The 23500-nt window shown below is 58.6% G+C and overlaps 5 protein-coding genes, 3 non-coding genes and 1 pseudogene across 10 annotated transcripts; 4 read left to right on the plus strand and 5 right to left on the minus strand.

Annotated features, from left to right (window-relative positions):
* Positions 1–408: 408 nt before the first annotated feature.
* Positions 409–763, minus strand: LOC112409456 (small EDRK-rich factor 2 pseudogene; annotated as a pseudogene).
* An 876-nt stretch (positions 764–1639) lies between these two features.
* On the plus strand, positions 1640–4303 carry NDUFB10 (NADH:ubiquinone oxidoreductase subunit B10). Of its 2 annotated transcripts, XM_024759489.1 has the most exons (4): positions 1640–1936; positions 3268–3406; positions 3737–3876; positions 4141–4303. In XM_024759489.1, the coding sequence occupies exons 1-4, from the start codon at positions 1789–1791 to the stop codon at positions 4242–4244; spliced, it is 531 nt and encodes a 176-aa protein (XP_024615257.1). In that variant the 5' UTR covers positions 1640–1788; the 3' UTR covers positions 4245–4303. The 2 variants fall into 2 exon arrangements, with proteins under 2 accessions (XP_024615257.1, XP_024615256.1); XM_024759488.1 differs by lacking the exon at positions 4141–4303 and having other exon boundaries at positions 1701–1936; positions 3737–4122.
* A 258-nt stretch (positions 4304–4561) lies between these two features.
* Positions 4562–6560, minus strand: RPS2 (ribosomal protein S2). The gene is made up of 8 exons (XM_024759786.1): positions 6542–6560; positions 6176–6364; positions 5998–6087; positions 5748–5855; positions 5318–5491; positions 5078–5237; positions 4769–4860; positions 4562–4676 (listed from the first exon to the last, which is right to left on the minus strand). The coding sequence occupies exons 2-8, from the start codon at positions 6359–6361 to the stop codon at positions 4596–4598; spliced, it is 891 nt and encodes a 296-aa protein (XP_024615554.1). The 5' UTR covers positions 6362–6364; positions 6542–6560; the 3' UTR covers positions 4562–4595.
* Positions 4927–5051, minus strand: LOC112409581 (small nucleolar RNA SNORA64/SNORA10 family). The gene has a single exon (XR_003005175.1). It is a non-coding gene; the product is annotated as a small nucleolar RNA SNORA64/SNORA10 family (small nucleolar RNA).
* Positions 5561–5694, minus strand: LOC112409580 (small nucleolar RNA SNORA64/SNORA10 family). The gene has a single exon (XR_003005174.1). It is a non-coding gene; the product is annotated as a small nucleolar RNA SNORA64/SNORA10 family (small nucleolar RNA).
* Positions 6561–6864: 304 nt separating the features above from the next.
* Positions 6865–6992, plus strand: LOC112409584 (small nucleolar RNA ACA64). Its single transcript, XR_003005178.1, has one exon. It is a non-coding gene; the product is annotated as a small nucleolar RNA ACA64 (small nucleolar RNA).
* A 1194-nt stretch (positions 6993–8186) lies between these two features.
* Positions 8187–10601, plus strand: RNF151 (ring finger protein 151). The gene is made up of 4 exons (XM_024759770.1): positions 8187–8206; positions 8757–8902; positions 9231–9327; positions 10085–10601. Exons 1-4 carry the CDS (start codon positions 8204–8206, stop codon positions 10535–10537), a joined length of 699 nt encoding a protein of 232 aa, XP_024615538.1. The 5' UTR covers positions 8187–8203; the 3' UTR covers positions 10538–10601.
* Positions 10602–11764: 1163 nt separating this feature from the next.
* On the plus strand, positions 11765–18024 carry TBL3 (transducin beta like 3). The gene is made up of 22 exons (XM_024759769.1): positions 11765–11853; positions 13356–13407; positions 13488–13583; positions 13670–13717; positions 13822–13963; positions 14053–14137; positions 14223–14393; positions 14478–14553; positions 14626–14719; positions 14805–14986; positions 15079–15220; positions 15321–15379; positions 15463–15566; positions 16042–16189; positions 16275–16505; positions 16579–16649; positions 16733–16889; positions 16969–17027; positions 17281–17384; positions 17480–17551; positions 17640–17798; positions 17882–18024. The coding sequence occupies exons 1-22, from the start codon at positions 11813–11815 to the stop codon at positions 17989–17991; spliced, it is 2403 nt and encodes an 800-aa protein (XP_024615537.1). The 5' UTR covers positions 11765–11812; the 3' UTR covers positions 17992–18024.
* Positions 18025–18311: 287 nt separating this feature from the next.
* On the minus strand, positions 18312–20796 carry NOXO1 (NADPH oxidase organizer 1). Of its 2 annotated transcripts, none has more exons than XM_024759760.1 (8): positions 20725–20796; positions 20548–20628; positions 20282–20367; positions 20013–20195; positions 19694–19875; positions 19481–19594; positions 18726–18843; positions 18312–18645 (listed from the first exon to the last, which is right to left on the minus strand). In XM_024759760.1, the coding sequence occupies exons 1-8, from the start codon at positions 20788–20790 to the stop codon at positions 18378–18380; spliced, it is 1098 nt and encodes a 365-aa protein (XP_024615528.1). In that variant the 5' UTR covers positions 20791–20796; the 3' UTR covers positions 18312–18377. The 2 variants fall into 2 exon arrangements, with proteins under 2 accessions (XP_024615528.1, XP_024615527.1); XM_024759759.1 differs by having other exon boundaries at positions 20013–20190; positions 20292–20367; positions 20725–20790.
* Positions 20797–23500: the final 2704 nt, after the last annotated feature.

Raw genomic sequence — 23500 nt, forward strand, 5'->3', positions numbered from 1 at the left:
GTTCAGTAGTTGTGGCTTGTGGGCTCTAGAGTGCAGGATCAGTAGTTGTGGCACACAGGCTTAGTTGCTCCACGGCATGTGGGATCTTCCCAGACCAGGGCTCGAACCCGTGTCCCCTGCATTGGCAGGCAGATTCTTAACCACTACGCCATGAGGGAAGTCCCTGAAATCTCTTATTTTTTAATTCAAAGATTTTATGGTTATAAAGTTCTGTAATTGTAGAATCAGAGTTTTACAGGCCTAAGATATCTATGCAGGTCTGTGGATTTTGCATCCCTGGTTGCTAAAATTCTATGCTACTAAAATCTACAATTCTTTGTTTTTGTCGTTGTTTTTGAATGACAAAACTACTTTTAATACTTTGGGCTGAGTCCGGCAGGAAAAAATCACTGGGAAGGGGTAAACCCCTCAGCCCAGAAATGGCCCCGGGGGAGAGGGGCTCCCTGAAGGAAGGAAGCACAGAAGTGACATGTTGCAGACTCAGGGCCAAAGGGAACACCCTCGGTGCTGGGCCTGGGAGCACACAGTGGGGGCTCCAGCCACACAGGCCAAGGGCCAGAGGGTCGGACATGGAGCCACAAAGCTGCTTGGGTTCCTCCCTCTCATTTGCCTTTTTCTGCTTCTGCTGCGTGATCTCTGAGTCCGTCTGCTGCTGGGTGGCAGCAGAAAGCCATCATCTGGGTGCTTTCCCTTAACTGAGTACTATACTCTGCTTTCTCATATTCCTCTGGTGGGTGAGCTCGTGCTGGTTACTGCGGGTCATGAGATGACTCCGGCCCACCTCCATTGGGTCCCCTCGTTCAGCCTGACATTGCAGGCCAATGTTATGATTAGTTGAGTGTGACAGTTTCTAAGAGTTCATGATTTGAAGATTTAAGGTTACTATGATTCTGGATTCTGTGTGTCCATAGAGTTAATGACTGACCCCAGCCTCTGGGCAGGAAGTGACCACCACCCATCCTCCCTGGTGCTAGCCAGAGGGTGTGCCAGGTATGGAGATCACAGAGGGTGGCCAGTAGGGCCCTGGTCAGTGGAGCTGCCTCAAGGGCACAACAGTGCTCAGGGCCAGGATGGAACCCTCAGAACCAAAACAGAGTGCCCTGTGCCCAGGGTAGGAGCCACTTCTCCCTAATCGTGGGGTGGGGAGGGGTGGGGGTGGAGAGGGGAAACCCTACCTCCTGTGCTGCCCCAGGCAGCCCCCTCTCCAAGCTCAGTGGCATCAGCCAGTCCATGAGGGGCCCTGGCAGACACAATGGAGCTCAGAGAGGGATGTAGGGAATGGACAATCCAGGAAGGCTTCCTGGAAGGGTACAGCCTTTGGCAGTTTGTGTTATCTGTTGACTTTGTTATTTGCTCTACCGGCCTGAGTTCTCCAGAAGAGCCCAGCTGTGTTCATCATTCTGCTCCCTGCTGCACTTGGCACGTGCCTACACGCCCTCCGAACTGAATGGTTTCCTTACTCCTGTGTCTGTCTCCCCTTAGAATGTAAATAGGAATCTGTTTCCTTCACCGCTGATACCAGCGCCCAGCACACAGTAGGCGCTCGTCGCGAGTGCAATGTCGCGGCGGTCCCATGCGGGGGCGCTCGCACTGCGAAGCATCTCCCGAGGCCACACTTGGGCAGGCGGGGTGAACTACAAGTCCCATGGTGCCTCGCGGGCGCCGTCGTCGTCCTGCGCAGGCGCGGTCGCTCTCCAGTTGTCCTCTGTGCGGGCGAACTAGGCCGCGGGACCGAGGCGGAGGCCGCGGGAGCGCGTCCGAGAGTCCAGCCCGCCGCGCGTCGCTGCCATGCCGGACAGCTGGGACAACAACGTGTACCCCGAGCCCCCGCGCCGCACGCCGGCGCCCTCGCCGCAGACCACTCTGACCAACCCTATCACCTATTTTACGAAGGCTTTCGACCTCCTCGTGGATCGGCCAGTGACCCTCGCGAGAGGTACGAGCCCCAGCCGGGCCTTGCGCCCCGGGGCCCCCCACCACTCCCGGGCCCCCCGCACCCGTCACTCAGCCTGGATCCCCACTGCACCCCAGGCCTCACCTCTTGGGACGACCCCGCCACACACACACCAAGAGCCCTCACTGCTGTATGGCCCCTGCCGCCGTCCACGGACCCCTGGTCTCCGGCCTAGCTCAAATGTTAGGGGCTGTTTCCTGATCGAAGTCATCTGCGTCCTGAGGCTTGTTAGATCCCACTCTCCCTGCACGCTTTGCATCCTGCGTTTTGCACAGCAGGCGGTCACAGAGGGCTGTTGAGGTACAGGGGTTCTCCCAACCCTTTGCATGCTTGCAAAATGGCCCGGGTGGTCATTGATGGCCGAGGCCCCTTCCACCCACGTGTGCTGTAACTTGCCCTCCGTGTGTGCCCACGCTTGAGAGCTGCCCAAATTCCGCCATCTCTGGTCCAAACTAGGTGAACGTTTTAAACCATCGTTGTCCAGTTTGTGGTTCAGCCATCTTGGTGGTGCAGCAGGCAGAGCATAATGCCCTTAGTCACTAGTGCCAGGTGATTCATCCATGCACCTAATTAATCAATCCATTCATTCAACAACAGAACATTTGGGGTGCATAGTATGCTCTGGTGGCTCTTTGTGGGGGGAGGAACCACCCCCACCCCGCCCCAAGGTCTGGAAAAAACAGTAGTGGATCTGCTCCCTCTTTTGTATAGCAGTTTTTTAGAAAGTGTTTTATACGTCTGGATGGATGAGATCTCACTAGGTCCAACTTGTTCATTTACCCATGGGGAAGTTGAGGCCGGAAGGTCAGCAGTAGCAGAACTGGGACTGGAATCCCTGCTGGTGGCTCCCTGTTGGGGCCTGTTTGCCTCCACAGTGGAATCCCCGTGCTCTGGCGGAGCTGGGCCGGCAGGAGGGACTGTAGCAGGGTGTGGGCTTGCAGAGAACAGGCTCTGAATCCTGCCATCTCTCAGAGCCTGGGTCTCCTCTCTGTAAATGAAAAGGACCTGCCCCCATAGGGTTATCGTGGGGACAAAGTGAGTTAATGTATTATGCAACACAGGGTGGTTCCTGGCTTACAAGAAACTCTCCATAAACCGTAGACATTGCCATTTGTAGCCCAGTCCTTTCCAGGACTGTGTGCCAGCCCACACCTCTTCTTTGGGAGTTCAATTGCCAGTCTTTGTAAAAGCTGGGAACATTTGGGAAACCTGCCTCTTCCACGGCTTATGAGAAATACAAAGCTAAGAGCCCTTTCAAACTGTGGCTTCTCCAAACCAATAAGGCCTTTGGACCTGGGGTTTTCTCTTTGCAGAGTTTATAGAGCGGCAGCATGCCAAGAACAGGTATTACTACTACCACCGTGAGTTCCGCCGCGTGCCGGACATCACTGAGTGCAAGGAAAAGGACATATTGTGCATGTTTGAAGCAGAAATGCAATGGAGAAGAGACTAGTAAGTCCTCCCCTTTGGGCTTCTGCTCTTAGTCAGTGAATACTACTGAGAGCCCTGTGCAATGAGCATATTCCCTCCAGATGCCATGAGATGGTGGCCAACCCAGATCTAGGGGTGGAGGGGCCAGACCACAGGGCTCCCAGGCCCTGCCTTCATTTTACTTTCCCTGAGTACAGGGAATCCTTATAGACCTTAAGACCAGCGGTCCCCAACCTTTTTGGCACCAGGGACCAGTTTCATGGAAGAGTTTTTCCACGGATTCGGTAGCGGTCCACGGCCCTGGGGTTTGGGGACCCCTGTTGTTCACGACCTTTCTCATTTTCCTTTCAGCAAAGTTGATCAGGAAATCGTCAACATTATCCAGGAAAGGCTAAAGGCCTGTCAGCAGAGGGAAGGTGAGAGCTACAGGCAGAACTGTACCAAGGAGCTGGAGCAGTTCACCCAGGTGGCCAAGGCCTACCAGGACCGCTGTGAGTCAGCTCCACCCCAGCCTGCCCCCAGCTACTCGTGCTTCTGCCACCTCACTTCCCAGTCCTCCTTCCAGTCTCCACAGAGCTGGGTACTAGACGTTTTGCTAATTAGCCCAATCTCTGGTGGTTGTAAAAGAAAACCACCTCACCTCATCCCTTATCTGCTCAATAACTTGTCTTAGCTGCCCGAGCCCTCCCTGCATGGAGAAAAGACCACCAAATTCCCATCATGGCCTATGACTACCCTCCCCATCTCTTTCCCAGATCATGACCTGGGGGCCCATTATTCTGCCAGGAAGTGCCTGGCAAAACAGAAGCAGAGGATGCTGGCAGAGAGAAAAGCCACCAAAGAGGCTGCTGCTGCCTGAGGCAGCTCGAGCCACCTCATGTCTGTCGCTGTTGCTAAAATAAAGAGTAATGGAATCTCTGTGGTGTCATCTTTAGCTCCCAACCTTGACACATTGATAAGCCTTATTCAGATTTCTCATCTTATTGGGCCCATTTCCCTTCCAAATTCAGCCACCACTAAACAAACTTGAGAATAGGGAGTTCCCTGATGGTCCCGTGGTTAGGGACTCTGCACTTTCACTGCTGGGGGCCCAGGTTCAACCCCTGGTCGGGAAACTAAGATCCCACAAGCTTCATGGTACGCCCCCCCCGCAAAAAAACAAGAGACAACTATAAACTAGCTTCATTCATTTTATTTTTCTTATAGAAAACTATGTGGTGGCTACAGCTGGAGCCTGGGTCCTCTGCACAGAAACTCTGGTGTGGGTCTTTACAAGATGATCAGTGAATTCCTAGAAAAACAAGAGGCTTTAGTTGTAACCAAATAGACTGCTACCCTTTGCTTTGCCCGGCCTGCCTAACAGGGTAGCGGGGCAGGCAGTACCTGATACGGAGACTTGGTGAACACCGTCTCTTTCCAGAGATCAGGAGTGAGATAACTGTAGGTCTTGGAAATGGCATCAAAAGTGGCCTTGGCTGAAAAAGGGAAAACAGGAGAGGATTAGTGAACTGACCTGAGATGAACCCCCAGTTACAGCAAGAAGCTGTCGCACTCCTAGGAACAGAGAGACCACTGTGGGCCAATCTGTCGTGCATTAGGAGAGCCTTCCTCTCTCTCAAAATACACCAATCACACAAAGAATGTGACTGAGCAGAGCTGAGAGAACCCAGAGTCTACATGTGGGCCACCTACCGAAGTTGCCCAGCGTGGCAGTGCAGCCCCTGGCAGAGGTGTAGCAGTCGTCAATTCCAGCCATCATCAGTAGCTTCTTGGGCACAGGGGCTGAGACGATGCCAGTGCCCCTGGGGGCAGGGATGAGGCGCACCAGCACAGAGCCACAGCGACCAGTCACCTGGGAAGGGGTAGAGTCAGGAGATGGGCTGGAGAGTCTGCACCACTGCAGGCCCTGCCACGCACCACCATCCAGCCTACCTTGCAAGGGACGGTATGAGGCTTGCCGATCTTGTTCCCCCAGTAGCCTCGTCGCACGGGGACGATGGAGAGCTTGGCCAGAATGATGGCCCCACGGATGGCAGTGGCTACCTCCTTAGAGCACTTCACGCCCAAACCAACATGTCCGTTGTAATCCCCGATGGCGACAAACGCCTGCAAAGAGACTGACATGGCTGGTGGTCCACTGCCCTTCATAACGTCAGTAGCCACCCACCGCACAGGGTCTGTTGTGCCCCTCAAGGAAAGACTGGCCACCAGGAGACCTATCTGAGATCCTGAGGAGATCCTTTCTCTCTCTCCCCATTACGAAAGTCACACGCATGAACACAAGTGCAACCATGCAGAGCTGAGAGAGTCTCACAAAAGTCTTTGATAGAAACAGCCTAGGAAAATAAGATTGCTGGGGTACCTTGAACCTGGTCCGCTGGCCAGCACGGGTCTGCTTTTGCACAGGCATGATCTTCAAAACCTCGTCCTTGAGAGATGCCCCCAAGAAAAAGTCAATGATCTCAGATTCCTACAAGAAAAAAATTTGTGACAAAACTTTTAATAAAACCAAAGATGGAGCCTAGGACCCCTCAATGTCCAACCAGTGACAAAGCTCCCTCGACCCCAGCTAGGCCAAAGCCCCACCCAAGAAAAAGAGAACCTATGTTTACCTTGATGGGCAAAGAAAAGAGATAGATCTCCTCCAGGGACTTGATCTTCATGTCCTTGACCAAGCGGCCCAGCTTGGTGACGGGGAGCCACTGGAAGAGGAAAAGGCGCAGCAGGTGCCCAGGACCGCCTTCCCGGTGCCGTCCAAGGGCCCGCCTCACGCGCATAGCGCAGACCTACCTCCTTGTCCTCGGCCTTGCCTCCGCGAGCTCCGCGGCCTCGGCCCCGGCCCCGACCGCGGCCCCGGCCCCGGCCCCGGACGCCGCTGCCGAAGCCTCCGCGGAAGCCACCACGGCTTCCCATGCCAGGGCCCCCGGGGCCTCCGGGGCCTCCGGGGCCTCCCGCAGCACCGGCGTCATCCGCCATTTGCTAAAAAGAGTAACAAGAACCAGCCGGTCAGTGAGGCCCTGGCATCTACGGACACCTCGGACGCCCAGGCCTGGCTTCAGCCCCACAGCGCGGGCGCACCAGCCCGGACCCCGCCCGATGGCGGCGGATTCCCACCGCCCAGGCCCACCGGCCGCAGCTACTAACGCGAAGACTCACGTGTTTTTACGGAAAAAAAGAAGGAAGCCACCCCCAAGGGAGTCTTTATATAGCGCCAAGCGCCGCGAGATCTCGGCTGCCCCACCCCAATCGCTCTTGCGCCAAGGGCCTATAAAACGGCCTGTGATTGGCTCCGAGAGGCCCCGCCCCCGCCGAGCTCGGCGAGTGCCTTCGTGTCAGCGGCCCCGGAATCTGCGCGACTGGGACGCTGCTATAAGGGACAGCTCGGCCCCTACCTCGTCTTCTCCGGCTGCAGGTAGGTCTGTTCATTAGGTACTTCTGCCTGGCACTTTGCGGCGCTGTGGGGTGGTTGGGAGATCGGCGTTGGCTGAAAATCACCTGCGGCTTTGGCCGTGGCCGCAGGTGAGACTCGGCGCCCAGAGCCACCGGGGGCCACAGCTCACCGCCCGCTCCTCCGTGTGGGGAGGTGAAACCCAGGCCCCCGACACGTGCCGCCGCTCCGGGCCCGGTTGCGGCCGCTCTCATGTTCCGGATTCTGGTACCTGATCCCTGATCTCGTCTTCTACCCTTAGGATACCTGGATGCTCAGAGCCTGAGGCCGACGCCGCCATGACCGGGGCGGGGGGGGAAGGGGGGGGGCTCTGCTTTCGTTTTTCAATAAAGCTGTTGATCTGATTCATCCGTGTGTGGGTGTTCTTGAACTCCCGACTACCATCCTGGAAAACGCACCTGCTGACGTGGGAACCGAGGTGTGCTGTGGAGGGAGACCTTTGTGGGACACCTTCCTGGCCCGCTCAACTCTGCTTTGGATGCCACGCAGGGGTAGAACCCGGTCTTGAAGGTTGGCAAGTGATTTCTAAGATCCCACCCTCTAAAAGCGGCAGAGCCAGGTTTGAAACCATATTATTTCTACCCATACCCCGTATCTTCTACATCAGCATGTAAAGTACCTTGAGCTTGAGGTGAGTCAGGCTGGATCAGCAAAACACTAACAAGGGTGAGAGTGTAAGACTTGCAGCTCAGAGGCTTGCAGTGGCTCCCTATTGCTCTCAGGAAAGGGTTAGGGCCTTTAGGATTTGATGAGCTCAACACTCAGTGGTATTGAAACTGCAGTTCTCTGTTCTGTGCCTCACACATGGAAATTGGTTTCCCCACACCTTTCCTTATAGGCCTACCCAGGTGGTCAGCCTACCTGCTCTGGGAGGCTCTCCCACATGCTAGGTTCCTGCTGCAGTACCACGGAAATCTGGTCCTCACTCCTGGTTTGTACCCTGGAGCTAGCTCCATAGGTCTCTGATCCTAAGAGACCTGATCATGAGTCAATGTCTAAAGCCCCCCGAGCTCTTGGGGATCTGGCCACCTGGGCAGCCTATTTGAGGAAGAGAGGGGAACAGTCCCTGCGCTACTGCTGGAGCCTCAGCTTTGAGGAAATAGCCCCTGGAAGCTTGGTTCCAGCCTTAGTGCTATTTGAAGATGGCTGTCAGCCACCCCCAAGGCAGAGGCAAGGCAGGGGCTCCAGAGACCTATCCCGGCTCTGGGGTGCCCTATGACTCTTGAGAGGGGAGCAAGAGCCAGGTGGTGCCCTGGACCAGGGCTGTGATTGGCCTGAGCTGGACAATGCCACTGTGATGTCGGCCTGCTCCTGCTATGAAATGGAGGCTCCTGAGCCCCAGCGGTCAGTGGAGCTGCCATCCAGAGATCATGGTGAGCATTTAGACCTGTCCAGAGCTAGACCCCATTCCTCACTAAGATGATGTGCACAGTGGGGTACAAGCTCCCAAATAGGACACGGAAACCTTTCAGAGGGCTCTGGCCAAGTCTTTTTTTTTTTTAAATAGTATTTATTTATTTGGTTGCACTGGGTCTTAGTTGCGGCTCATGGGCTCCTTAGTTGAGGCTTGAGAACTCTTAGTTACAGTATGCATGTGAGATCTAGTTCCCTGACCAGGGATCGAACCCGGGCCCCCTACATTGGGAGCACAGATTCTTATTCACTGCGCCATCAGGGAAGTCCCTCTGAGCAAGTGTTAACTCCAGGCCAAGGCCAGCTTCTACAGCTGGAGGTTGGTAGTCATGGGGGGTCTTGACCCTCACCACTGTCGCCTCATAGTGGGCGCTGACCCAGCCCTCCACTTGGGGCTCTCATGTGGCCCATCTCCCACCCAAAGCTTCCTGGGGTCCTTCTCTGGGCATGTGGAGTGGGGAGCCAGATCCTGGTCCCAGCCAGGCCCTAATGCTGGCCTGGCCTTTGCAGAGTGGCGGGTATGATCTCAACCTCTTCACCAGCCCTCCCGACTGCAACTTCCTGTGCTCTGTCTGCCATGGAGTTCTCAAGAGGCCGATGAGGTTGCCATGCAGCCACATCTTCTGCAAGAGGTGCATCCTCCCGTGGCTAGCCAGGTGCTACTGGGCACCCAAAAGGCTGGGAGGGCAGGGGTGGGGCTGGGAGCCATTCCTGGGGCCCAGAACAGAGAGGAAGGTCAGCCAAGCACTGGGTCATGACGGCCATAAAGTTCAGCTGCCAAATCTCCTGGGACACTAATGTATGTGAGTCTGGTCACCCTGTGGTATCTGCAACCCTTAGCCCCAGCCTCAGAGCTGAGAGCTCCCTATAATGCCCTCTTGTGTCTCTTCCAGCTAAAGAGAAGGAGGGACCACCAGGGGAGGCATGTTGCTGCCACTTGCTCTCCTCCCACTCCCAATAATCACCCCCACTCATGTCTCCTAGGCAAAAGACCTGTCCGTGCTGTAGGAAAGAGGTGAAACAGAAAAAGATGGTCCATGTGAATAAACTCCGGAAGATCATTGGCCGCCTGGAAGTCAAGGTAGCTCAAAACACCCACTCCCACCACCCTACCCTCCTCACCCCTGTAGGGGTGGGGAGCAGAGCCAGGAGAGGGGTTGAAAAGAATCCTATCCTCAGAACTGAGGGTTTCTACACCAACAGACTGCCCTCCTTGAGGTCATCAGACTTGGCTGAATTTGAGTCACTTCTCTACCACTTACTTGCTGTGTGACTTTGGGCATGTTACCTTTCTGAGCCCCAGGAGCCCCAGCTGTAAAATGGGGATTATAGAGAATGGAGTGTCTGTTGTGCTGCCTATTACTCTCCAGCCCCGTAGTTTTATAGATGGGGAAATTGAGATTTTTTTTTAAAAACCTGACTGGGCAGTTCCCTCATGGTCTAGTGGTTAGGATTCAGTGCTTTCACTGCCATGGCTCAGGTTCAATCCCTGGTCGGGGAACTAAGATCCCACAAGCCACACAGTGGAACCAAAAAAAAAAAAAAACCTGGCATACAAACAATCCACCAGACCAACCCAACCATGTAACTCTCTGTTCTCTAAACCTCAGGTCCTGTCCCCCCTTCAGAGATTTAGATTTTTCCCACCTCCAAGCATTTGCTCCACTGTTTCCCTCTCTCCACCAAGCCAGTGGTACATAAGAGCTTGGGAGGCTCCCAGTTCAGTGGTTCCTGCTCAGTGGAATGCCATGGATGGGGGATTCTATGGGGGGCAGCCGGCTCATGGCTGGCAGTGCCTCACCTGGTTTGGCTCACACGATGCTCTCCTCCACCCCCAGTGCAAAAACGCCGAAGCTGGCTGCCTGGTGACGTGCCCCCTGGCCCATCGGAAAGGGCACCAGGACTCATGCCCTTTCGAGCTGACGGCCTGTCCCAACGAGGGGTGCACGTCACGGGTGCCTCGTGGGAACCTGGCCGAGCACCGGCAGAATTGCCAGCATGGTGCCCATCAGCGCTGCCCCCTGGGCTGCGGGGCCACCCTGGGCCCGGCCGAACGCGCAAGCCACAACTGCTACCGTGAGCTGCGCAAGGCCTGGTGCCAGCGCCAGGAGCGCAGCCGGACCCTGGTGCTGTGTCTGCTACGGCGCATGCGCAAGGTGTACCGGTCTGCCAGCCTCATCCGCCGGCAGCTGGCCCAGCTCGGAGAGTTACTGGAGGAAGATGACGCCCTGCTCTTGGGCGCCCCGCAAGAGGAGGCTGAGGCCCCCCCCAGAAGGCAGCATTGGGGCTGAGATGTGGGGGGCCCAGGGCCAAGCTACCTTGTAAATAGAGGAGTAAATAAATGCAGAGCCCCGGCCTGGCCGCCTCACCACCGCTGTGCTTGCTGGCCTCACGCCTTCCCCTCCAGGCATTACTCACCTCATCTGAAAGGGACATCTTGGCCTGTTTCCCTGAACCTTTCCAAGGTCTTTCCCACTAGTTTTTCACACTGGCTCACCGGCTTCTGTGGTGTCTCCCAAGTGCCTAGAACAGTGCTTTGCACGTGGAATGTGCTCAATCAATATTTGAACGACTCTGAAATCACCCGATTTATTAATTTACCTGCGTTATTTCTCATACTATACCAGAAGCCCTAAGGCAGAGCCCAGTTCACAAGCTGTATCTGCTAACTCACCACACCTGACCACTCTTGCCCCAAATCCCAGAATGCCAAGGGGGCAGGAGTCTTGGGATTACTTTAGTAAACATTTCCTACGAATACCTTTTTTGCTTTTTTTTAATACATTTATTTATTTATAAATAAAGATGCGCACGGCCTTTTGCTGCGGCGAGCCGGGTCTACTCTTCTTGCGGTAAGTGGGCGTCTCATTGCAGTGGCTTCTCTTGTTGGAGAGCACGGGCTCTAGGCGCACAGGTTTCCGCAGTTGTGGCTTGCGGGCTCTAGAGCGCAGGCTCAGTAATTGAGGCGCAGGGGTTTAACTTTAGTTGGTCTGCAGCATGTGGGTTCTTCCCGGACCAGGGTTCGAACTCATATCCCCTGCAGTGGTAAGCGGATTTTTAACCACTGCGCCACCAGGGACGTTCCCGAATACCTTTTTAAATGTCCAGTAAGGGCTTCCCTGGTGGCGCAGTGGTTGAGAGTCCGCCTGCCGATGCAGGGGACACGGTTCGTGTCCCGGAGTAAGATCCCACGTGCCGCGGAACGGCTGGGCCCGTAAGCCATGGCCGCTGACCCTGCGCGTCCGGAGCCTGTGCCCCGCAACGTGAGAGGCCCGCGTACCAAAAAAAAAAAAAGTCCGGTAAAACGACAGGCAGCTAGAGACCCCAGCACACTGCCAGTCGACCCCAGCCGCTTCCACATTGTTCTACAGCCCGCCCTCGAGGCCGGAAACGCCTCTGCCATCTTCCGCTTCCTGACGCCGCTCCGCTGCCCTCAGCAAAGATGTCGCCGAGGCCGTAGCGCTGGTGACGTCACAGTAGTTGCCGGCGGTGACGCCATCCCCCGGCGCCGACAGTGTGGTGTCGCGCCCAGGTCTCCCTCACGCGGCAGCGGCGGCAGCGGCGACATGGCGGAGGCGGTAGCCGGAGTGGGCCGCTTCAAGTCCAAGTGAGCCGGGGCTCCGCCGGGGAGGGAGCCGGCTTCGTTGCCGGAGTAGCGAAGGCGCCTGGCGTGGGTCCTGCACCCATTTGGGGAGGGGGTGAGGGCTGGATACGGACAGGCCCGCGGCGTCCTCGCGGGAGAGCCGGCACTGACTGCTCTCGGAGGGCGGCCACTGGAGTCCCACCGGGTGCAGCTGGCTTCCGCTACTTAAACTTGGAGCCGGTTTGGGGAGGGGGAGGGGGACAAGAAATCCGAAAGAGGGAGGAAGGGGCGAACTGAGCACAGGTCGAGGCTGGTCCTGGACGGGAGCGGGACTCCCCAGCGCTCAGGTAGCAGGAGAAGAACCACCTCTGGGGCAGGCGGCCTGGGGGGTTTCATCTGCTGTCCCTCTTCTCCGCGGAGCAGGAAGAGAGGTCAGGAGATGGGCTGGTCCTCCGTGGCCAGGAAGCTCTCAATCCCGTGCTTTTTCAACCCCCAAACTTACGCTGAACATCTAAGTGCTCAGTGTCCGGGACCAGACACACTCAGCCTCGACCTGTGCAGCAGTCTGGTGGGATAAACATATTAAGCAAATCGTTTCTATCAGGGCCTGTGACACGAATTAGCAAGGGGTAGCCCTGATGCCGAGACCATCTGTTGGATGGTCGAGTGGGTTCAGGGGGGCTCCGTTTCATCTTGGCTGTCAGGCTTCCTCCAGCGGAGTCATCCAGGCACCTTTGAAATTCGGGAAGAGAGACCCGGGCCATATACAGGGAACAGCCCATGTGAACACAAAGAGTCAGGAGACACCCCTCGAGGCAGGGTCTCGTAAACGTGTAAGGAGAGCAGAGGACTTTAAGGCAGGGTGATGACATGAACAGAGTTATGTTCTAGAAGACCTCTCTGGGAGCAGGGTTTGAGAGAGTGGTAGGGACCAAAGGAAGAGGCTGGAGCAGCTCCCCGGAGAGGAGAGTGCAGTGGCTTGGACCAGCATGGAAGTAGCCAAGAGGGAGGGGAGAGGACAGCCTGACACCTTTGCTGAAATGAGAATCTGCTCAGAGAGTGAGATGGAGGAAGGAGCCGGGCTTGGGGAAGGGGCAGGCTGGACCTCGGATGAAAGTGTTGAGGAGGATGTTGAAGAGGATGTTGCTCTGGGCTGGTACCCAAGCCTGGCCTCTCGTGGCCAGCAGGGGGCCCCCAAGGCCTGGCTTCCTCCATACCGGGGAGTCTGGGAAGACTTGGACTGCCCTGGGACCTGTGTGGATCACGGACTAGCCCAGGGTCCCAAATCTTCTGTAACATGGGGGTACCAACACCCATCTCACAGTACAGCTGAGAGAGTTAAAGAAAGGAACAGTAGAAGAGCTCGTCACTCTTCCTCCCTCGTGCCTCCTGCATCCCTGCTGCTACCCAGGAACTCCTCAAGGGCAGGGCCCTATTGGGTTGATCTCTAGGGGAGCACCTAGCGCAGGGCTGGGCACTGAGGACCAAGGGGTGGATGGTTCACTCTCTCCCCGTCTCTTCTCCAGCTATGCTGTCGAGCGCAAGATCGAGCCTTTCTACAAGGGCGGGAAGGTGCAGGTACTGGTCTAGGGGAGCAGAGTGGTGGGCCAGGCAGGGGCTGAAAAGTGTTACCTTGACTGAGACCCCTTTGTCACTAGCTGGATCAGACTGGGCAGCACCTCTTCTGTGTCTGTGGCACCAGAGTCAACATCCTGGATGTGGCCTCGGGGACTATGCTGCAGAGCCTGGAGCAGGTGAGGGTGGGGGAGGGTCAGGGTAAGGGGCTGGTGTGGGGGGCAGCCTATTCTCATGGCACCCTGTGCATTCACTCTCGCCCCAGGAGGACCAGGAGGACATCACTGCCTTTGATCTCAGCCCCGATGACAAGGTATATGGGACCGGGACAAGAGGTGGGCTCTGGTACCTCCCAACCAGAGTTGATGAGGATGGCGTCCATGCCTCTGCCCCCAGCTGAACTGCGTGCTCCCCCAGGTGCTGGTGACAGCCAGCCGGGCACTGCTGCTGGCTCAGTGGGCCTGGCAAGAGGGCAGCATCACCCGCCTGTGGAAGGCAGTACACACAGCCCCTGTGGCCACCATGGCCTTCGACCCCACCTCCACACTGTTAGCCACAGGTAGGACCCCGGCTGGGTAGCGGGAGCGGCTAGAGCCAGGCAGGGGGCTTTGGGCATACAGCCCCCGCACCTCGAATACATTCCCACAGGCGGCTGTGATGGGGCCGTGCGTGTCTGGGATGTCGTGCAGCACTATGGGACACACCACTTTCGGGGCTCACCGGGTGTCATACAGTGAGTAGGGGTGGCGGAGGGCAGGTGGGTGGGGTGTCACAGTCAGGGTGGCATAGCTCACCAGCCCCACCCCACCTGCCTGCAGTTTGGTGGCCTTCCACCCGGACCCCGCACGCCTGCTCCTATTCTCCTCAGCCGCAGACACCAGCATCCGCGTGTGGTCGCTGCAGGACCGGTCGTGCCTGGCCATGCTGACTGCCCACTACAGCACTGTCACTTCTCTGACTTTCAGTGCTGATGGTCACACCATGCTCAGGTCAGTGGCCAGCTACCCAGGCCTTGGCAGGAAAGGGACGGCCACAGCTGAGACTTGGGAACTGAGGTGGCTGTTTCCCCCCAGCTCAGGCCGTGACAAGATCTGCATTGTTTGGGACCTGCAGAGCCTCCAGGCCACAAGGACCGTGCCGGTGTTTGAGGTGGGGCGCCAGGGCCATTGAGTGGGGCGGGCTGGGATGCGGGGCTGCCACCTCTGACCTGCTCATCCTCAGAGTGTGGAGGCTGCAGTTCTGTTGCCAGAGGAGCCGGCGCCGGAGCTGGGTGTGAAGTCTGCGGGCCTGCACTTCCTAACAGCTGGCGACCAAGGTGGGTGGGGCCAGGCCAGGGCGGGCAGCAGGGGTAATGGAGGCCTGTGGACCCGTGAGTCCCAGCGGCCCTTGTCCCCACACAGGCATGCTGCGCGTGTGGGAGGCGGCCTCTGGGCAGTGTGTCCATGCACAACGGCAGCTGCCAGGCCCCGGGCGGGAGCTGACCCACTGCACCCTGGCCCGAGCCGCTGGCCTGCTCCTCAGCGTCACTGCTGACCACAACCTGCTTCTCTATGAGGCCCGCTCCCTGCAGCTGCAGAAACAGGTGAGCAAGCACTGCCCCTGCTCGGCCCACAGCCCAGGATGCCAGCCCTCGACTCACACAGGCCCTGGCCTGTGTCCCTCCTGCCCCCACAGTTTGCCGGCTACAGTGAGGAGGTGTTGGACGTCCGGTTCCTCGGGCCCAAGGACTCGCACGTTGTGGTGGCCTCTAACAGCCCCTGCCTGAAAGTGTTTGAGCTGCAGACGTCCGCCTGCCAGATTCTCCACGGCCACACAGGTGAGGGCACCAGGCCAGTGCCCCCGGACTTCACCCAGGACTGGATTGCCCCGCCTTGCCATAGCTGTTCTCTAGCCATTTCTTCTACACCTTTTTCTAGATATTGTCCTGGCCCTAGATGTGTTCCGGAAGGGGTGGCTCTTCGTTAGCTGTGCCAAGGTGAAGCACCACGAGAGGTACGGGGGACAGGGTCCTGGGTCAGGAAGCCCAGCCCAGCCTCTCCTCACCCATCCCATCCCCAGGATCAGAGCATCTGCGTCTGGAGGATGAACAAGGCAGGCGAGGTGGCCTGTGTGGCTCAGGGCTCTGGACACACACACAGCGTGGGCACCATTTGTTGCTCAAGGTAGTGGTTCAGGGCTGGGGTCCGGGGTGTCACGGAGGCAGAGGCGGGTTTTGCCTTGCTCTCTGAGTCTCCAGCCTAGGAATGTAGACTAGAGAACAGGGGCTGGGGCATCCTCAGATGCCACTGTAGGAGGTTTCTAAGAAGTGATCTTAAGGTTGTGTGGATAAAAGGGGAGGGGTGTTAGACCAGGGACAATGACACTAAGCAGCGTCCAGGGGGAGAGGGTGCTCTTTAGGCCTGGGGCTCCCATTGTTGGGACCAAGTCCCCAGGTTTGACAGCACTGAGGGCAGGCAGTGCAGACTCGAGTGGAAGCAGGTGGTCCCAGAGGTGTTAAGGCGGTGGCACATTAGTTCACATTCCGGGACAGTCTTTCTGGTTTGGACCAAGGTCTGACAGGCCTGAGCTGTGGTGCGCTGCAGACAGGGCTGGCCAGGGCTCAGCAGGTATCTCCCCCTCCCCCAAATCGGGCCTCAGGCTGAAGGAGACCTTCCTGGTGACGGGCAGCCAGGATTGCACTGTGAAGCTGTGGCCCCTCCCTGAAGCCCTGCCATCCAAGAGCACAGGCCCCGATGGTGGACCTGTCCTCCTACAGGCCCAGGCCACGCAGCACTGCCACGACAAGGTGACCACACGCAGCACACAGGTGGGGTCGTAGCAGGGCCCTTGCTGGGATGGGGATCTGAGCTGCTGCCTGCTCCCACCACCAGGACATCAATAGTGTGGCCATCGCCCCCAACGACAAGCTGCTGGCCACGGGGTCACAGGACCGCACGGCCAAACTCTGGGCCCTGCCACAGTGCCAGTTGCTGGGCGTCTTCTCGGGCCACCGGCGTGGCCTCTGGTGTGTCCAGTTCTCGCCCATGGACCAGGTGTTGGCTACGGCCTCGGCCGATGGCACTGTCAAGCTCTGGGCACTGCAGGATTTCAGCTGCCTCAAGGTAAGCCTCCCTCAGCCCAGGCCTGGCCCCCTACCTGGTGACACCTCACACCTCCCCTCTCCCCACCCTGCAGACGTTTGAGGGACATGATGCTTCTGTGCTGAAGGTGGCATTTGTGAGCCGCGGCACACAGCTGCTGTCCAGGTGAGTGGGTGAGGGCGGGGCAGGGTTAGGGGTGAGCTAGGGGCAGGCCCCAGGGCTGAGCCCCCTCCCAATCCTGAACACAGCGGCTCTGATGGGCTTGTGAAGCTCTGGACCATCAAGAACAATGAGTGTGTGAGGACGCTGGATGCCCACGAGGACAAGGTCTGGGGTCTGCACTGCAGCCGGCTGGATGACTATGCCCTCACCGGCGCCAGCGACTCTTGTGTCATCCTCTGGAAGGTGTGTGGCCTGGGGTGGGGTGGGGGGACAGTGGGCAGGACAGCGTGGGTGTGCCAGTCTGACCCCAGTCTGACCCCAGGATGTGACTGAGGCGGAGCAGGCAGAGGAGCAGGCCAAGAGAGAGGAGCAGGTGGTCAAGTGAGTTGGGGGTCTCCACCCAACCCCTCACGGCAAGTCCCATGCATTAGCACCACCCCCGCCCCTTGGAGTAGGGCACATTGGCGTCCCTTCTCTCTATAGTTTGGGGAAACCAAGGCTCGGAGCAGCAACACAGCTCACCCCCAGCGGGTGCTCAGGCCCGGGCTGCAGACTCCTCAGCCAGCCCCTGATGGCTCTGCCTTCAGCCCTAGCCAGGGCCCCAAGTGGTCCTGTTCCCTCCTTCCCCCACCAGGCAACAAGAACTGGACAACCTGCTCCACGAGAAGCGGTACCTGCGGGCGCTGGGCCTGGCCATCTCTCTAGACCGGCCCCACACTGTGCTGACTGTCATCCAGGGTCAGTGCTGCCTCGGGCCAGACAGGCGGCAGGGGTAGTCTCTCGGGTCCGTGGTGCCCCTTCCCCAGGGCTCAGTCTCCTCTCTCCTCCCGTAGCTATCCAAAGGGACCCCGAGTCCTGCGAGAAGCTGGAAGCCACGGTGCTCCAACTGCGACGAGACCAGAAAGGTCTGGGGCAGGCAGGTCGGGGCTGGATGGTGCCTAGTAAGGCTGGGGTGGCCCAGCAGGCAGGTCTGACGGTCCCCATCACCCACAGAGGCCCTGCTGCGCTTCTGTGTCACGTGGAACACCAACTCACGGCACTGCCACGAAGCCCAGGCCGTGCTGGGCGTGCTCCTGCGGCATGAGGCCCCGGAAGAGCTGCTGGCCTACGATGGTGTGCGGGCCTCACTTGAGGCCCTGCTGCCCTACACTGGTATGTAGACCCAGCCCCAGGTGGGCGCAGGGGGCCGTCCAGCCAGACTCCTCCTACCCTGATCACCTGCTGTCCTCCCGCAGAGCGGCACTTTCAACGGCTCAGCCGGATGCTGCAGGCAGCCACCTTCCTGGACTTCCTATGGCACAACATGAAGCTGCCCACCCTCCCCATGGCCCCCGCGGCCCTCTGAAACCCACCAAAACACGTACTTTGCTATCTCAGCTCCCTGTGTCTGTCTGGGCTTTGTCTCACCCCAGGTCCTGGACCACTGCCTGGGCCAGCCCGAGGCTGGGCCCACCAGCCAGCCCCGCCCCCACACTTTGGCCCAAGATCCCCCAGTCCCTGCCCCTCAGCACAGACACTGGGTGGGGGTCAGTCAGGAGAACTTTACTCAGAAGACAAGGGAGAGTGTAGTCTCCTTGCCCCACCAGCCAGGGAGTCCCACCCTCAACTGCACATCCCCCAGCCCTGAGGCTGATGTGGCTGGCAGCCACCATCCTTGGGGTCTGGAGCCTCTGGCCTGCCGCTCCAGCTGTGGGGTGCACAGCGCAGCCCTCCACAACATGCCACACACTCTCAAGGGGGTCCGTGACACCCTGGGTACTGCCCCAATGCCTTACGGGTGATGGTGCAGCAGCAGCTCTGAATGGCACTCCAAGATGGTCGGGCAGGCACGGTAGGCGGCAGGGTCGTGGCCTGGGGGGACTTGGGGGAGCTTTGGGCCTCGCCCTCCCTGTCCTCACCACCATCTACCCTGAGGTGGAGCCATGGTCCGCTGAGGAGTGTGCCCAGCCCGTCAGGCTGCAGTATTGCAGCTGGGAGAAGACCAGTACGGCCTTGGAACCTGCAGGGGAGGGCGGGGTTTGATTAGCACTGGGCCCTGCCTCTGTTAGACTGGGCCCACCAGAGCCCCACCCCACGCACCTGCACAGCCACCAACCACAGTCTGATGTTTCCAGCACATGCACGCGTGCCCCTGTGGTCACAGACAGCTCATCGGCTTGGCTGCTCTCGTAGGCATGGGAAGCACAGAACTGGTACCCTGGGAACGGATCCTTGGTGGTCACCACAGAGGCCAGGGCCCCACCTCTTAGTCCCTGCGTCATCTCCTGCTGAATCACCACCTCTGGGCTCCCCTCTGGATCTCTGCTGACACCAGGGACCGCTTTAAAACCCAGTGTGGGGCTTCCCTGGTAGCGCAGTGGTTAAGAATCTGCCTGCCAATGCAGGGGACACGGGTTCGAGCCCTGGCCCAGGAAGATCCCACGTGCCGCGGAACTAAGCCCATGTGCCACAGCTCCTGAGCCTGCACTCTAGAGCCCATGAGCCACAACTACTGAGGCCCATGCACCTAGAGCCCGTACTCCACGACAAGAGAAGCCACTGCAATGAGAAACCTCTGCACCGCAAGGAAGAGTAGCCCCTGCTCGCTGCAACTAGAGAAAGCCTGTGCACAGCAACGAAGACCCAATGCAGCCAAAAATAATTAAGTAAGTTAAATTAAAAAAAAAACCCAGTGGGGCTCCGCCTCACTGTGGGGACCAAGCACACGCTACAGGGCCACTGGTACCCCCTGGTCGTCCCATGGCCTCATTCCCCTGGCTTGCGTGCTTCTTGTGACTCAGCTTTGCCGAACACAGCCCCGTGGTGGTGGGTGTGGGGAGGAGGGTTAGTCTCACCACTGCTCCCTAGGGACCATTCCCCATCTCGTCCCTGGCCCAGGGCCACCTCTTCCAAGTAGGGAGCAGGAAACCATGCCATCTGCTGGTCCTCATTCGCCACCAGCCACCAGCCTGTGCCCAAGATAAGGGCAGGGGGTGTTTTGGTTCCTGAGGCCCACTGGCGTCCCAGGGGGCAGAAGGGTGTGTCCCCAGATTCCCACCCAGGCCCACCTGAGGGATGTCGCAGCAGCACATCTAGGGCCTCCTGGGCCCGAGCATGGAAGGGCTGGCCCCATGTGTCCTGGGTGCTGAAGGGCTGCAGACAGTGCAGGCTCTGAGCCTCCTGGCTGCGGATGGCAGGGCTGCCCGTGGGGCCTGGCAGGGGCTCTTGTGGGGCAGGCAGGATCACCAGGCTGGTGAGGGTGCAGGTGAGAGGTGGGATGTCCACCTGTCCAGCCTCTAAGCGTCCCCTCATTGGCCCTTGCTCCACCCCGCCTCCCCCATATTCCAGATGTTTCTGCTGGCAGAGAGTTGGGGGTGGGTCAGGCACCTGCCAGCTGGCAGCACAGGCTCCAAGTCCATGGGTTGTGGTGCAAAGAAGCCAGTGAGCACTGGGCTGTGGGTCACACGCTTCCCTGCCGCCAGCAGCGCCCTTGAGTAGGTCTCCAGCAGCTGCAGGCGTGCCAGGCCTCGGCCAGTGCGGCCCCAGTGCACCAATAATGATGCATCTGTGGGCAGGATAAGGACTGACCATGAGACACACACCCCAGGGCTCCCCACATCAGACTGCTGCCTCCCCTGCCCCTCCTGGGATCCTTGCTGGCCTGACCTGTAAGCTTGGGGAGAATGCGGTCAGATCTCCGCAGCAGACCCGCCTCCACTGGAAAAGTCTCCTTGAGGGTTTTCTGAGGGCGAGAAGGGGCGTGTCAGTCTCCGAGGGCCCACTGTTCCCCTGGGAGGGCGGGGGTCCCTTTCCAGGATCTTAGGGGCTGGAAGCCCGAGTGGGCACAAGAGCAGGCAATGGGGGGTGGTCACGGGTGGGTCATGCAGTTGGGGGAAGTCAGGGTGGCTCCAAACTCACTCACATGGAGTCTCCTGAACTCCTCCCAGCTTCTTCGTGCGAAGGTGTCGCTGTCATCCGACCAGCACACGGAAAAGGCGAACGTCTGTTAGATGAAATAGGTTGGGGGCTTCTTGGAGGCGCTAGGCCAGGAACTCCCTCCCTCTCCCTTGGGGCTGGCAGGGGTCCCATCAGTCTCGACCTGGAGCCTGTCTGTCTGTACCAGAGCTGCCCCGCTCACAGACACCGGGTGCCGGGGGCCTGCCATCGCTGTGGCTTCCCCAGATCTCCGTCACAGGTTTCTGGAGTCTGTCGGGTGTGGTCAAGCGTCCCACTGCCTCCCTGCCTACATGGGGAGGAGGGGAGGCCTCGGGTACCCAGAAGACTGTTTGGAATTCCCCGGCGATGCCCCAGACCTGCCACGTCCTTGCTGCACTTCCCTGCCTGTGACTGGGTCCTTCACAGCTTCCTCACCGCACCCCTAGCCTGTAGAGGGGCAGGAGCACAGGGCTTCCGTGGGAAGCAAAGAAAGAGTGGAGGGGCTGGGGCTGGGACTGCGGCCTGAGGCCCTTCTGCTGGAGTCTGGCTGTGGGTGGAGGAGGAGGAGAAGGAAGAGCCATCAAAGTGCCGCCAGGCCTGGCCACACCTCCCGGCTCTCCCACACCCTGTGTAGTGCTGAGATCGGTCAGAGCCACTTGCTGGGTGTGCCCTTTGGCTCTTTGAGCTCCCTGGGGAGCTAACTGCAGTTGTCATCAGGAACCAGTGACCCAGTGTTAAAGGCTTTAAGTGCTTTGTTTGGCTTAATCCTCACATTGGAGGAAAGGTCTCCGTAATGTCCCCAAATCACAGAGGAGGAAATTTGTGTTAAATGGATATTAACTGTCAGGGTTTTTTTCTTTATGTGCTGGGGAGAGGCGGACGTCACAGTTTTACCCCATAGGTTCCCCTGTGGTGGAGAGACTTGGGGCAGGATGAAGAGGGTCCATCTTGTCACCAGCGCTTGGGGGATGGGGGAAGTGGTGACTAGGACTGTTTTGAGAGCCACCTCTGAATTCATGATTTATCATAGTTTGCTGTAAACACAGCCTCTGAGATCAAGAGTGACCATCCCCCCACTAACTGGGGTGGTGAAGGGAAGGCCCTAGAATCCCCAGACAGGTGGTGTGCCCAGGTGCCCCACATCTCTGGACTGCTTCCTTATAGGGAAGATTTTTGGAGCCCCATCCAACCCTGGCACACAGTGGTTCTTCCCCCTGTTGGAGCCACCAGCTCTGTGTTGAGACTCCCTCTACCCCAAGCCCTCGAGGGAGGGGTCAGCCTCTATGGCATCCCTCCAGGAAACCACTCTGGCCTTGACAAAAGGCCTTTGTGTATCTGTCCAACCAGTGGCTCTCTCTGAAACCTTCAAACCTTCCCTAGTCTTGGCCCAGGCAATGAACACCTGTGGACATAGGCCTAAGTTTTGCAAAGTGCCTTCAGCCCAGCTGTCACCTTGCCAATCTCAGTGGGGGCCACTGGCCTGGTAGGGTACAGGGTGGGACAGATCCTGCTCCCTTGGAAGACAGAGGAGAGAAGTGGGAGAAGGGCCAGCTTACTCACAGCCAGGGACCTAGAAAGATGCTGAGGCCTCTCCCTATGCCAACTGAGAGCCCCTGCTCTACACCCCCAGCAACGTAGATCCTTTCCACTCTTTCTTTCTTGACACCCCCTACCTTCATCTCTCACCTGGACAACTACCAACAGCCCCATCCTCCCCCAAAGCCTGTGCTCCTCACATGCTCCCATGAAATCCACTCTTCAGAGGAATCTTTGCAAAACAGAAATGGGATCAGGCCAGGGTACCCTGCCCAAAACTTCCCAGCACCTTCCCAGGGTCCTCAGAATAAATTCCCAGCTGCCATGGCAGTTGATGATGTCCTTGGTGGGTCCCTGGCCACCTCTGGATCTCTCCCACCACCCTTCCCGGGTCCTGTCCCACTGGCCTTTCTGCCCATGCAAGTAGCCAAGATCCTCCTCTCTCCTGCCTTGGCCTTGACTGCCCTCCTCAGTAGATTCCTCATCCTTCAGGCCACTGCCTAAGGGTCACCTCCTCAAGGAGGCCTCCCAGATTTACCACGCCCTGTTCATGGCCCCCATCACAGTTTGTACCTGAACATTTATTAGTGTGACTCTTTTTTGTTTGTTTGGTTTTGTTTTTTCCGTCTTGACCACTGGACTATGAGCTGAGGAGGTCACGGACGGACAAATCTTGCTCCTTGCACAGACCAGTGCCTAGAACAGATTAGGCACTACACAAATATTTGCAGAATGAATTAATGTACATATGGAAGCAGAGGTATCCCTGAGGCCACTCCCGACGTGGGTTTAACCTCTTCAAGTAGGCTGTAGGATTCGGGGCGGGGGGCGGGGGAGAGAGGCTGCTCGGTACTCGCGGGAGCCCAGAGACGCACCTCCTCCTTTGCAGGCATGGCCCGCCCCGCGTTGCCAGGCGCCCGTTGCCATGGCGCCGGTCGCCAAAGTGGAACCCCTGGACCCCCGGCACCAACAGCACGCCCTCTGTGCGCTCACGGCCCAGCTGGGCGCTCCCCCAACTGAGGGCACAGAGCCGCGGGCACGCGGGACGGTCAGAGCGGAGCAATGGGAGCATCGAAGACCGTAACACGGACGTGGCCGAGGCCGCAGCCCGAGGCCGCGGCACGGCCAGGGCGCGTCTTCCACAACACGCTGCTCTTCTACTGGAGGAGGCTGGAGCGCAGACACGGACGACGCAGGTCGGGCACGGGCCGTGGAACGAGGCCCAGGGGCGCGGCCAGGACTCGGGCCTCCGGTTCCGCGCACACCCCGACCCGGGTCTCCGACGCGTCCTTAGCCCGGACCCCTGTCTCTGGCTCTGCCGCTTCCCCGGCGCAGACCAAGGCCCCCAGCCCCGCCTCCATGCCGGATACCGCCCCGGGCCCCGCCCCCACCCCCGGCTCCGG

Source organism: Neophocaena asiaeorientalis, unplaced genomic scaffold (genome assembly GCF_003031525.2).
Source record: "Neophocaena asiaeorientalis asiaeorientalis breed wild unplaced genomic scaffold, Neophocaena_asiaeorientalis_V1.1 scaffold254, whole genome shotgun sequence".
Classification (NCBI taxonomy): Eukaryota; Metazoa; Chordata; class Mammalia; order Artiodactyla; family Phocoenidae; genus Neophocaena; species Neophocaena asiaeorientalis.